The 14,925-nt window shown below is 34.9% G+C and overlaps 1 protein-coding gene across 1 annotated transcript in view; it reads right to left on the minus strand.

Moving 5' to 3' along the window:
* Positions 1-1,490: 1,490 nt before the first annotated feature.
* Positions 1,491-14,925, minus strand: part of LOC105233147 (uncharacterized) — a 33,500-nt gene continuing 20,065 nt past the window's right edge. The window contains exons 2-5 of the mRNA XM_029553354.2: positions 4,848-5,098; positions 2,285-2,395; positions 2,063-2,215; positions 1,491-1,997 (exon numbers count right to left, since the gene is read on the minus strand). Of these exons, the coding sequence (XP_029409214.2) occupies positions 1,881-1,997; positions 2,063-2,215; positions 2,285-2,395; positions 4,848-5,098 (632 nt within the window). The 3' untranslated portion in view covers positions 1,491-1,880. The remainder of the gene's footprint in view (positions 1,998-2,062; positions 2,216-2,284; positions 2,396-4,847; positions 5,099-14,925) is intronic.

The following is a 14,925-nucleotide window of genomic DNA, read 5'->3' on the forward strand; positions in this document are numbered from 1 at the left end:
GATTTTTATCGGTCTGGCAGCTATATGCCCTAATTGTTCAATCTGAACAAGAAATGAACTGTGCTTTGAACTTCAGTGTGGGCCTTGACTTTTTCTAGCATGGAAAACTTTTCCATTTGAAGAAATGTCTTTAATAAATTCGGTATTAGATATTATGCCAGGCAATGGTGCAAATTGAAAAATTGTTCAGATCATATCACTATAACATATAGCTGTCATACATACTGATCGATTAAAATCAAGCCCTTGTATGTAAATTATTCTAGCTCTAGCACAATCAAAATTAAGATTTCCTTGCATTATATCATTCAGGTATAACATAAGACCACTGTGCGCTTGGAGAACTTAAACATGTACGGTATCGCTAGACAAAAAAGGAAGGCGGCAAGGCAGTTGTCTCGTGAGTATCGAATTATGACACTTTTAGTGGTTTTTAAAAAATCGCAAAACTCTTACTCTAGTGCAAACACTAGTGATTTGATTTGCGAGTGTTGTTGCATCGGCAACTACTGGCTGCCGCTTATAACTAGTATGTCCGTAGTAGTTGCTGGGCATTGTGCTTTCGTTGTATGATTTTATGTTTTTAAAGTTTTAATTTTTCTTGGCTGACTGTGTGTGACTGCTGGCACATCCCAGACGGGATAAACGAACCCAAAGTTGCTGGCATGCGACACGATGATGTCTTGAACAAAGCATGCGACAAGTGGCAACGACGGCAACAACATTTCGAATGACGACGACGACGACGACTATTGCCACCAAAAGTTTATCAATAAAATTCTGACATAAACTTTTTAATTTGATGTGTTATTATCTGGTGGATGTGTTGCTGCTAAGAGTAAGCCACTAAGTGTGTGTATGTATGTGTGTGTGTGTAAATATGTGTGTGTAAGTATGTGCGTATTTGCTTAAGTTTTGTAAAGAAAACGTCTACGCATCTGGGTATTAATGTGTTGACACTGGGAATACGCTAGTTTACGCACGCAACTATAAATGTTTAAATGTATGTGGTTTATAACACATTTTCGAAAAGTTTATTTCAACCTCGTTTAAGAGGTGACAACATTTAGCGCTTGCCGTAAAGATATACAACGAAAAGTTGTGTGGTTGCTTTGGATATTGATAGTTAACTGTGATGCTGTTAAGGGAATACGGAAAAGTAAAGAGACCGGAGACCGTGCAATTGGTTATTTCCTATAAAAAAGGGTGGCCTTTCGGAAATTGATTTGCGTTTTGGCAAAACCAAAAAACTCTGCGGTACGGCTGTCCGCTATTTAATAGTTTTTTGGCCGCCAGCAATATTGTTATTTACCATATCAGAATTTAGAATTTTATAATCATTACAATTGCCATAATTTCTGGTTTTATCGTTTGTAATAAATTTCTTTTCACAACAACTATGTAGTATATGTCAGTAGTTTCGAACTGATAATGAAAACAAAAGTGCGACCAGGTTTAATTAAAATTTTTTTATATAATATATTTTTTATTATGTACAAAAATAGTGAAATTTATTATTTTTCATATCGTTTAATTTTTTACGTAAAAAAATTTCTATCACAGAATAAATAATTGCCAACTAAACCGCCTGTATTATAAAAACTTCTTATCGACTGCAAAGTTTTTCATTAAAATAGGCAAATAAAATGTATCACACATTCTATACATTCGACAAATTTGCCTATTTTCGATTTAAAATTATGATATAATATTAAAACTATGATATTCTCTAAAATTTAGCATAATATTATAAAAAATAATAAATACATGGAGTATTTATATATTTGAACATACAGCAGCTTCTGAGACTTAAATGCATACTTATTTATAGTTTTCCCCACAGCATAAAATATGTACAAACGCGCCTTTTAAACTTTAACTCAGCCAGCGATAGCCGCTTTCAAGCCTTTAATTTTATTCACCTTCTCCACACCAACACTATTTGCGAATTGTTTGCGTGCTTCCTCTTTGTACTCCTGTATGTTGTAGTGCGATTGCTATGTATAAAAGAATTCAATAATTTAATAATTTTTAGTAAAAAAAAAAAATATTTTTTTATTACATTAAATGCATCCTGGAATTCGATTTTGGTTAAACGCTGCAAACCACGGAAGTTGCGCCCCAAAATGCGTCCCAATTCATAGCGTGACACTCGGTACGCTTCGGTTGTGGTGGACATTTCCGCGCTGCCAGACTGATCCTCATCGCTTGTTTTCTAGCATAAAAATTATTTATAATTATTAAAGTTTATGGTGATTGTACTAAGTCATTCAATTTCAATTACCATTGTACTTGTGTGTGGCCTTATTGTCGCTTTTGGTGGCGCTGGATCGCTGAATCCTTCATTCAGTAAATTGTAGACGTCGCTAAGTGTGTCTCTGGTGTCAACATATTGCTAAAAATAAAGAAATTATGTTATGACGGTATTAAGAATGAGACATATCGAGAAAGAAGAAGCTTTAATTTCGGTTGTACCGAAGCCATAATTATATTCATAAATTAAAAATTTTCCATATAGAAATTTTTCTCGATTGTTCAGTTTGTATGGCTAAATGGTAAGTGGTCCAAGGGAGGAAAAGGCCGAGGGAGGAAAAGACGTGAACAAAGTTTCAGATCGATATCTTTAAAGTTGAGAGACTAGTTTACATTTTATACACAGAGATAGACGCACAGACTAAATCGACTCAGCTCGTCACGCTGATCATTTATATACACAGGCATAAACGTCTCCTTCTGGCTTTTGCTAACTTAATAACCCTCTTCAGAATATAAATATATATTCATTATTATAATAATAATTCAGTTAATAAAGAAAGACTAAACTCGGCAAAGCTGATCATGGAATTTCATGAAATTATATATTATATAAATTATTTATTTATCTATATGGAGTTTTCAAATGTAGCCAAGGTCTTCTCCACCAGGTCTTTCCAACGGTGTGGAGGTCTTCCTCTGCTTTCCCTGGCCTCGAATAGCCTCTCCCAGCTTATTCTACATTTCTTTTACATTGATTGCGGTATGCACCATTGCCTACGCGTCGACTGATCGGAGTTTGTCAATAATGAGTGACTTAAAGCGCTGATTTCGATACTGACATTATAGACGAAATTATTCACGACTTCTAAGTTATAACTGTCAACTGTAACGTGTTAGCTAAGTCGCGTGTGTGACGAATGTTTCTTTGATGACAGGAGATATTTCGTCTTGCGCACGTTCGCTACCAGATCCATTTGCTTCGCTTCCCTAACCAGTCTGGAGAAAGCAGAAATAACGGCGCGGATGTTCAGGCCAATGATATTAAAATCTTCGGCGTATACCAGCAGCTGTACACACTTATAGAAGATTGTACTAGCTTGATTAAGCTCTGAAGCTCGAAATAATTTCTCCAGCAGTAGATAAAAGAAGTCACAAGATAGGGACTCGCCTTGCCTGAAATATAATTTGGCATCTAATGGCTAGGCTAGATCCTTCCCAATCCTAAAGGAGATTTTGGTATTGCGTTCAGAGTCTCTCTTCGAATTTGCGCTCTCTTATATGGCCTTATGGGAAAAGCAACCCGCTGTGCAGCGGCACCTTCCCAATTAAGGGGTCGGACATTATAGATGCACGCCCTTAAATAGCCATTAAAAGGGGGTGGTCGTTATCAAAAGAGGGGATCTCATTAAAAGCTGTTGTTCCATTTTCATTCAAGGCATTTTTTTACGTGGCGGGTCCCAAACCCAGCAAACAACCCTGGGGGGGAGGAATGGTTCGCCTTATCATTTTGCTTTACCTTCAAACGGATGTTCTTTGGCTAACAAACTTCAACCAAAGTTGACCACTTCTGGTTGGTTGCTTAGTTTAGATGGTTCAATTTCTGACAGTGCAGGTTTGAAATGGAATATGTTATACAAGATAATTTCCTGCCAGTCCTAACACACATATAGCAAAACCCTTCTTAACCGTTAATCCTTAATTAAAACCTTCAAAAAAGATCGATTTTGTTGCTATTCAACAGCGATTCGCTGATGCCAATTCGGTGCATGGAGAATTTCGCGTTAACTAGTGTATCATTCATACTATACACTTTCTTATATTCCATCCTTACTTAAATGGTACGAAAAGGTTTTGAGCCACTCCATCACAATTTTCTGAGTTGTTGTTTTGTACGAAATCAATTAATATTAGAAAATAAAGCTTTCTTTTTTCTACCTAATAATTCATATTATATTCAAGAAAACGTGAAAGTCATTGTTTTGAGATCGCTGAAGGTATGCACAGATTTTCAGAAAAAACAGTGGTACTAATATTTACCAGAATTTATTAATTTCGAAAAAAAGTACAATATTTATATAATATTTATTCCAATGATGGAGTAAAATATTTTCTGCATAATTCGTTTTCTGTTTATGTTATTGTTGTTCACATATTTATTAATTTTTAGTAGCTCTAGTATGGATCAGTAAACTATAATGTTATTTAAATAATGTCTATATCATGTATATCGTCCCCTAAAATGCAAAACAATTTATCATCGAATAAAAAAATTTTGATTTTTTTCTTGCTCAAGATTCACTACATCATATTATATATATGTAGCATAAAATTTTTATCTTCCGCTTCCGTTAGATGTAACCAATATATAACCATTTTATAAGCAAAACTCTAATTTATTTCAATATGAGTGTCTATTACATCGTCCTTCCATCGTCTGTGAACTTATGAAAAGTAACATTACGTTTTTTTGTATTTTTGGTGAGGATATGAACATAATACGAGTACATATGTATGTAAATAAATACAATTTTTTAAATAATTTTCATTTGCAACAAATTTTTTTTTAAATATATTTTTTAAAAAGTACTCACATCAACAAGTAAATTTTTAGTCGTCACCATTTTCTGAAAAAAGTCCCAAAATATGCCGCGCTTTATTCGCGATTTCGGAACATCTTCCGGCGCTATTGTCTTAACTGTTTCATGTGGTACTCCATACGCAACTGTTTCTATATTCACCTCATCCGGCAACTGTGTGTAACCTGTGACTATTGCAGCCAAGAGTAAGCACACGAAGAATAATTTGTGAGATGCCATAATTGCTGAGTGATTACAACCAAAAACTGCAATGAGTCACTAACAAATATTTTAATCATTTATATCATTTAATTAAGTTCAACTCGAATAGAAATAAATAACAACCTAAGTGGGTGATAATAAAATACTAATTTAATCAATCAAAGCATAAAGCACTTTCCATAATAGCTCGATGTGAAACAGAATTATAGAAAAACAAAGATTGGACCATCAGCAAAGAGCAATGCAGCGTTGCTGTAGTGGCGTGTGTTCGTGTTGTGGATCACATTATGACAGCGTAACAGTGTGTAAAAGTCAGTTTGTGTTTGTCAGTGTCATTGTTGCTCCACGTTTTTCCGATAATCTAAGCTATTTGCGAGCGTTATGTGCCTTCATGAGCAGCTCATTATTTTGGCATTTGACATGCATACATAAGCAGCACATACATATGTACATACATGCATAATGTACGTGAGAAGGACACGCGAGCTAACAGAGACAGCAGCAGATTTATATTCATGTAATTGACTATCATCGGATGACTTTGCTGTTAGCATTATACCCCCTGATCATGTAACAACAATAAGCGGCATAAACCATGCAACATGCAATGACCAGCAACCGGTAACCAGCTACTAACGTGAACAGACACAAAAAAAATCTGTAATGTTTTCAACCAATTCACGTACACACTAACATATTTATGCATTCAAACGGGTGAGAAGCTGGAGAATGGGTTAGAAACAGCTTCTGCCACACAACAACAACAATCGCTATGCAGAGGTATTAAGTTTTCGCCTTTCATAGTTGCAGCGTTTCGCCAGTGAACCGGCGAAAATCGTTTTGGACACGTTGTTGTTCCGCATATAAGCATGTGTGTGTATGTATGTATGTATATGTATATGGATATGTAGTGCTGTTAAAGTAGCAGCTGATTGCTCTGTTTGGCATGGAATCTGCATTGCCTGGAATGCGAAAACTATTGAACATCATAGCCAACTGTATGCATAATTAATCATTACCCATACATGTAAACAGTCAAACAATCACGTACTCCTATTTAACCAATTACAAAACTAATTGAAATACGCATCTCTTATTGTGCTAATTGAATTAAAAATGAATTACAAATCACAAATGAATTTGAGAAGTGAGCATGAAATTTGATGTACCGAACGTAATTAAGCGTAATTAAGCGCTACAACCACAAACTATTCTTTTTAGTTGTGTGTTTGTGAGCAAGAGCTCAATTATTGTTATTCTATTAATGGAATGAAATTAATTGAATGGATTTTATTTAGAATTAAATTTAATTTTGTGTTATAATTTTCAGTATTGGTTGAATTAGAAATTACATAAATACATATATGAAAACTTAAAAAGTCACGTGACAGTATAAAATGTGAGAATGTGTGTGAAATGGCTTAGAAGCGTTAAAGCAAGGAACTGCTAAACGTTCTAACCAAACAAGTAAAGTTGTAGGCAAAACTCATAATAATTTGAGGAAGCTATCATCAAAAGTGTGTCTAAGGATACGTGGGAGCATCGCTTTAAAGCATTACGAGGGTTTCCTGAAGTAAAAAACCGACTTTCTTCAACAATATTTTTCATATATAACAAATTAAATATTTTTTTACAATTTTTTATTGTTATAAATATGAACTATAAACAAGGAAATTCTGAAATCTTTTGGAAAAAAAAATATTTTAAACTCGACCATTGCGACGCCATTTCTGGTGACCCCTCGGAAAAAAAGATGCTCTCACGTTGGCAGGATGACTCCTTTCAGGAGCATCTAAATTGGAAAAAATACTTGTTTTAGTTAAACTCTTAACTTAGAACTTGGACGAAGTAAAAAAGACTCAATTTTTGATTTTTGGTAGAAATTTTACAAAAAAAATGAAAATTTCAATGCAAATTTCGAGCAATTAAATAATTGTATTAGAAAAAAAATCCTTCGTCTAAGTCTTTAAGTACCTCAAAGACCTGTGTAAAATTTCATTAAGATCCGTTGAGTAGTTCGCGAGAAATCTTGCCAACCGACTCAAAAAACACAGTTTCGAGAGTTTAAATACGGCACACATAGCCTCAAGGGCACAAGTTCTCAAGGCTGTATCTCCGAAACCATTACTCGTATCAATTGAAAAATTTAGGGCAATATTCTAGAGGTATTTTAAATTTAATCAGATAATAAAAAATTTCGATTTTTGAAACCGTAAACCCACGTAACCCCTTAAATGAATAAATAATTAATTAAGCATTAAGAATATATTTTGGTAAATTTTTTTAGAATTTTCAAATAGGTTTTCTTTAGTATTTCAAACATCGCATTCCAGTAAATTTACATAACTGCGTTGTCATAGCTTACACACGATAGGTAAATTGCCGTTCCTGTTCAACACGTTTATATGTATGTACCTAAAATAATCTTCAATTAGGTTATAATAGATCGTAGAGTTGATCCAAAATCGATGCATCTTAACTGGGGCAAAAATCTGTCTTTTGTGTTACCCAAAAATTTCTTAAAGGGCATCAACTAAGGTTTCAACTAAAACACGTATTTTTTATCTTTAGACGATCCTAAGGAGTTATCCTGCCAACGCGGGTGCATGTTTTTCGATGGGTCACCGAAAATGGCACCGCAATGGCCGACTTTAAAATATTTTTAGCACAATAGACCCAAGGTCGCAGTGCATACCTCAATTAAATTCTATCACCTCATAGATTGACGAAACATTTTGATTTTATTACAAATTTATTATGGCGATTAATATCAATCCCAGCAGTTTGCTCGATTCTCTAAAGATGTGTTTACCGAAATATTTCAGTCGAGATGGTGACAAAATGATTCCATCTCCATCCTCCTTCCTCCATACAGCTTTGGTTGCACTGCGTGTGCTGCTATTGAACGGTGTTCAGTCACAATACCTTCCTTTGCTTTGACTTACGGCTTTATAACAAACGTTACAGCCAAAAGAGAGGAGAGAACTAAAAGCATCACAATGTCGCAGCAATGGTGGAAAACTTCAGGCAAAGGACGTTGGACCCACAGACTGATTCCGGACATACATTCGTGAATAGATAGACAAGATGGAGACCTGGCTTTCCACTTAACTCAAATACTCAGTGGCCATGGGTACAAAGAGATCCAGTGGTGCCGTGGGAGTAGGTTAGACTTAGCGGATTAAAATTCTGCACTCCGGCTTTCAATGCTTTCTAATACTATAAAAAACTTTGCTAAATGCAAGTAGTTTGGAGGGCAACCTATCACCAACTAGAAGAATCTAGCAGGCGAACTCGAAAAACTTGGTTTTTGTCTTAGTTTTTGTTGTATAATTGATTGACTTCCACCATAGGAATTATTACTGTTGGCTCAAAAGCATTCCACCTCCAGTTATGTGTTACTTTCATTTCTTCACGGTAATTGCACGGAAGCTGGCTTTAAGCCAAACAAAGCAATGTATGATAATTTAAGCAATTTCTTTGCTTGGCGGATGAAAACCCGAAAAAAATGTTGCAAAGTAATAACACGCGTTGTCAAAGAAAACCGAACTAAAAAGCATTACCCACGACAGTCGCTTCACCACTATTTTGTCACTACACTAAATTCAATCTGTTGCCGCGCAGCTACAGCTGTTACCGCTATTCCTGGTCGCCAACAAATATCCCGTTTTTAGCTTTACACCCGCACGTTTTATGTCTTTTTCGCAAACTATTTTAATATTTACTTCTCACTCCTTTTATTATGCATAGCTGCTAGCTAGGCAGGATGCCTGTCACATTTGCATACAATCGCTTCTAACTTGCCACAGCTGCCTCTCCCTCTCTTATCCCACTCACCACTTCACTCGCCACAGCCTCATTATTATGAATATATGTTTTCGCAATATTAGTCTAGAGGCATTTTTTAAATTAATTTTCGCAAATCGCCTCTAACTTCATTTAATAAAATGCATTACAAACGCTTTTGTACTTTTGACAATTTGTACAAACTTTTGCTTTATTTAATATTCCACTCTCTATTTATATGCACATACAAACATATGGCTTCTTTTATGGCCACTGGCAAGTCATTTTATATTAATTTTTCTTTGTTTCTAAAATAAATTTTCATTTAATTGAGCTTGTGTGGAGTGTAGGCAAGAGCAGCGGTGAATAATATTTAATGTGTACATAACATATAGATATGCAAGTAATATATATATTAATTTGTTTATTTTCATTCACAAACTTATTCAAGCGATTATTATTAAATAAATCGTTTGATAACTTGAAACCTGAAATTGAAAATGAATTGACACACTTTGTTTTAGTTACCGTTAAAGTAGTTATGGCGACAAGTAATTGTAGTAATTAATTAAAGTCTTCTTCGGCAGTGATTTAGAATCTAAAGTACATATTATCTATGTATGTCAAAAATGGGTTGAATCGGGAATACTTTCCTGGGTGTATCCTTTTGCCTAGATCAGGAGTAAATCAAGGTGATACACTACCCCAATTTCTCATATTTGTAATATGCGTATTATCAAAATGTCGCTTGACTTGACAACTTATGCTTTGGTCGATCTGTGATGTTTCTTAATGAGGATCAGAGACATTCAAGTGTACCTTATATCAAGTGATTTGCACAGTAAAGAAGAAATAGTGAGAAAAACTAGAAATTCTTCATATGCGTGTAGACGGAGGTTCGGCACAACCTGCTATCTTTCTGCATCTCTCATGCACTGGCGCTATACTGCTATTGTAAAATCAATTCTGCTCTACGTAGTAGTATGGTAGACAGGAGTATGAAAATCCGCCTACCGAAAGTTGATGGAAAGGGTTCAGAGGCTCGCTGATCTGTGCATAATGGGAGCTTTAAAAACAAATCCAACGACGGTTATTGAACTGGTACTAAACCTGCCATCCATAGATCTCTTCGCTGAAAACTATGCAGCAAAATCGGCGGAACGACTACTGGCTGTAGAAGAATTTGAAAAGGCAAACACCGACTACATATCCCACTTATCAACTGGGAAGGAAGGTTCATGGTGAACATTAAAAAAGATGGCAAGAATGTACTGTCCAGAGTTAGGCATCGGGCAACATTTTAAGTTGCCGGACTACTGCAGTATTTTTCAAGCTGAGGTCTTCGCTAAAGTGAAAGTCGCAGAACTGGCCTCCAATGCACCAGCAGGCAATTCTAGAGCCAACATCTACATATAAGCAGCCAAGCAGCTATCGAGGCAGTCACCTTGTATTGAATATCGGCCCGAAGTGTCAGTGAAAAGTGTTTCCAGAAGCTGGCAACTTCACTTATACTGGATGCTAATCAACAAAGGCATCGAGATAGTGGACGATATTGCAAAGAATGTTGTACGGCTAACATCCGAAAAGGTTATCAACATTGAGGAATCCATGCATTGTCTTCGCGACGATCTCGACAGAAGCATGACCATCGATCGAAAGTAGACAAAATTCCTATTGGCATTTTATAGAAGAGACTGTACTAACACGATGGGTATACTAACTGATCAACGCGTGGTAACTAGACCACAGATATTGCTAATCCATGTTTCTTATCAGCTCCTTATGTCTTATAGAAAAAAGTGAAAAGTTGTTGCAAGTTCTTCATAAAGCATGCCAATTTTGTTTATTTAATGACGATTAAGGTGGACTACATACATATATCTTAGGTGAGGTTTATTAATACAAATAAGAATAAGCCTTTTGGGAAGAAATTTATATTTTACTTATTAACGAATTTTTTCTAGTTTGTTAAGAAATTATGATAAATAATTTCGAATGCTTTATTTATATATTATATTTCAAAAAAATATAAATATCCCACAGAAAGACCACAACACTTTATGTACCTCAAATTATTTACTTAATCAACAAACTAAACCGACTAAGCAAATTCTAACAAATAAATATGGTATATTAACTGATAAATGACTAAACTAACCAAAGTAGTGAATTAGCTGCAAAAACATGGCTAACGGAAATATAATAAATGTGAAAAAGCATTTGCAAATAGACTCAATTAAAAAGCGCATAAAACTAGGAAGTCACCGAAACACATTGGCATTTAATGTAGCCTCATTTAATACACCGGTGAATACCGGTCACCAGCCACTATTCAAATAGAGGTGCATACACATGTTTACAAGCTTATTTATAATTTAGAATTACACCATTTTATTTTGAAATTCGAAACAATTTATTAAAATTAATGAATGAAAGGCAACATTAAACGAATTATCAAACAGCTAGCTATATTCTAATTGTGTTGCACATTCAAACATAATTAATAAACCAGCAAATTTCTAAATGTATTTTCATGTAGTAAGCGACGAAAGAACAAAAAGTGAAAATACGGAGTAGCCAATGTGCTGCAAAGGATTTCGAAATATGTTTTTGTGGCACTTGTGTGCAGATGAGATAAACCACTTCACAACACTTATTAGAGTATATAGCCTATATGTCCCTTAAGGAGCAAAGTACATACATTATTAGACATTTTGCCAGCGCTTAGGTCTCAACAAGTTTGCAGAGGTTCCAACCCGGTCATTGCCTAATGAGTTACTGTATAGAAATTTTTATGTCGACAGCCAATTGTCTAAGCTACGTAAAAGAACATTAGATGAAATAATCTGGACATCCACTTGGGAATTTTCAATCTTTTCCAAAAGTGAGGTTGAAACATCTCTGCTTTCATGACTTCGGTCCACCACACAAACCAGTTTGAGTCAACATTAATATGAACAACATATAAGTGATAGAGTCAAGGCAGACTGTTTGGTATCACAAAGTATGATGTTAATACCCTCACATGTTCAAGTGATCCCTGGGAGCCCCGTCGCTGATATGAGACTATTTATCGAAACTAACCATCGAAGTACGGGAATCTTTCTCTCTCAAAACATGCTTCCTTAAAGAGCGGCATTCAATGAATAATAAACGAAATTAGCATATGGAAAAAAAATCGCAGTTTGGCTAGTTTGTGTTTACTGGGTTTGGTATAATCTACATACATACATATGCATGTGGTGGCATTTTAGAGCTTTTACGCTTTTGGCTTGCGCCCGCAGATATGCAACAATATTCGCGTAAATAGTGGCACAAAAACATTTTATTGTTGCAATAACTGTGAAATTTATACATTTAATTAAATTGCAATCGCGCACCGGTACATACATATCTACACACCCGCATGGGTATGAATTGCGAAATGTCAGTGGTCATGAAAATATGTTGCCACAAATACTAACATGTGTTGCACACATTGTATACTAATTTCGACGTGTTTATATTTTAAGTCTTTTCAAACTAAAATTCGAAAATGCAGTTGCAGCAGGCTCTGGTTCGTAGCCAGTGTAAATTAGAAGTGGAGCTGCGAATTATCAATAAATACATACATATGTGTATATATAGTTTAGGGTTTCCGTTATTTCCCAAGTTGACTTTTTTTGCAGACGGCCCCTGAGGCTTCAGTGTTTGCTTAAAATTCCTAATCCAACGTAAAGTAGCTCTATATTTTCATATATAAACTGTGTCTAAAGCGTATTTTGCATTAGGCAGGTATACCTAGAATTTTGAAAAAGTAATATTCTTATAAAAAATTCTGTTCTACAAAAGTTGAGATGTTTTTTTTAATAAAAAAAACACATTTAAAAGTTATATGCAGTTGAAGTTACATATCAAATGATCTGAGCATTCTTATAAACGCCTTATATAGTATATTCTTTGTTGCTCATACGGCATGGTGTACTATATAAGCAGGGTAAATTCTCTGTTGCTCATACGGCATGGTGTACTATATGAATGCTGTTTACTTGACACATAACATTTGCTCCCAAAAATAATTCATTTTTATTTTAGAGACCTTACGCCTATGGGGATTTTCCTGTATTTACTTTCTACACAATTGGTGTTTACAGCTTCAACAGCTGTTATTTGTATCGAACTGCTGTTAAACCCGCATTTTCGTATTAAATAATTATTTATTTATTGCTACTTTTGCGTATTTTGTTGTTATAATTTTCATTTATGCCCAGTTAACTTTGACATCCAGCTTCTGGTTGGAAGCGAATTGGGAATCGACTTTGGTAATTACAACATACGAATACAATGGCTGCCATAATTAGAACACATGTGTGCAATTGTACGCAAATATTTTGCGAATATACCGTAATTAGTTTTATAATAAATAAATCAATTGATAATTGAAAATTTGCACAGCAACTAATATGCAATATACGAACATAACCGTGAGTTCACGAGTATGCTTACATAACTATTACATTCATGGGAATCAGTGCCGCCAGCAGCCAGAGAAAGACAGAGATTTTTCGTTTGAGTGGAAAATAACTGAAATAGAATTTTTTTGATTTAGAGATTTAATGAGAATTTGTTAAAATAATAATACGTGAGTAATGCTAAGAATAAGATTGAAGCAATAAAAAGTTTTTCTTGTATTGTTTTTATTAAAACAAATGCATGTCTTTTAGAAAAAGGGGGTTTGGGAACCACTAATTAAAAATAAAGAGACAGAGAGTTTTACTGATCTCGTTCCAGACATCCTTGAAATTATAAGTGCAAGAATTACTGGACATTTCATATTCATACACTTCAAGTCTTTTAAAACATTCCTGAAACAATTTCGAGGAATAGTGCCAAGTTAATAGTCCTTGGCAGGAAAAAAATCCGGGTCCATACTCGTTAAACCCGACTATCGTGTGAACGGAATAAGAGTCATAGTGGTCGAGTGCTGAAAGTACGTACTGTCGCGCCACAAGGTTTGGGTTCAGTTCCAGTTTCTGACCGATCTAAAAGTAACCTATATGTTGGTTACTTTATATGTTTTTTACCTTATACGCCACTACATATAATCCCATTTTAAGTTATCTAACTTTTTACGAATTTCATTGATTTCGTCGACGATAAAGCTAAAATCCACGTTTTACTTCTTCTTAATTCACCTCTTGGGTATAGGTTAGAAACAAACATTACGTATACAAATATGTTCGTATATATGCACATATTTATAATGATCACGATGTAACTAGTTATAACGTCTTAGTTGGCTCCATTCAACCGTTTGACTGGCCACCTATTCGACTTGCATATAAAAACTTTTCTTGTTTACATTCCGTCTTGATTTCATTTTCTCACCATTTTTCTTCATTTACTACACGCTTTTCCAACTACCGAGCAATTGCCACTGTGCGCCTGCAAACTTTAGCTCCTTGAGAATTTTAATTATACCCTAATGGTCTATAATGCAAGTACTTGCCTTACCTATCGTACCACTATCTTTCTTGAGAAAGTAGTTAAAAGAGAGTTTGAAGAGGAATAGCGATAGTGGTGCATTCCACTGCACTTCCGGTGTAGTAAGTAGCATTCATTGTCCTTCATTAGTGTCCCGCGATTACGTTAAGCAATTTCTCTTTCGTCTATTTCCTGTTATACTTGCTTACTTGTGTGACCTCGTTTTTATGTATTTTTTCGTATTTTTACTTATTTTCTTATATTTGCTTTTTCTATTTTTCTTTTCTTTTTTTTCTTATTAAATTCTCACTTTTGATTAGTTTCTCATTTCAACTTCATTTGGTCTTCATTTTGCTTGGCTTTTAAGAAAGTGAAGCTTTTCGTTTGTGTTGGAAACTTTTGCCATTTCGTAGAGCTTTGCGTATTTTATTACCTCCGCCTAGACGCTACCCAGTCATGCCTCGGCTATTTTAACTTTTCTCCTTCGCTGTCAAAAATTTGCCACCCATTTTATTGACCATTCGAGTTTGCAGGTATTTCGAAATTAAAAATTTGAACAATATTCTGCGAATGTAGATTTTTTCTCTTATACTGTTATCCCTTGAGTATTTCTTCATAAGTA

Source organism: Bactrocera dorsalis, chromosome 4, assembly GCF_023373825.1.
Source record: "Bactrocera dorsalis isolate Fly_Bdor chromosome 4, ASM2337382v1, whole genome shotgun sequence".
NCBI lineage: Eukaryota > Metazoa > Arthropoda > Insecta > Diptera > Tephritidae > Bactrocera > Bactrocera dorsalis.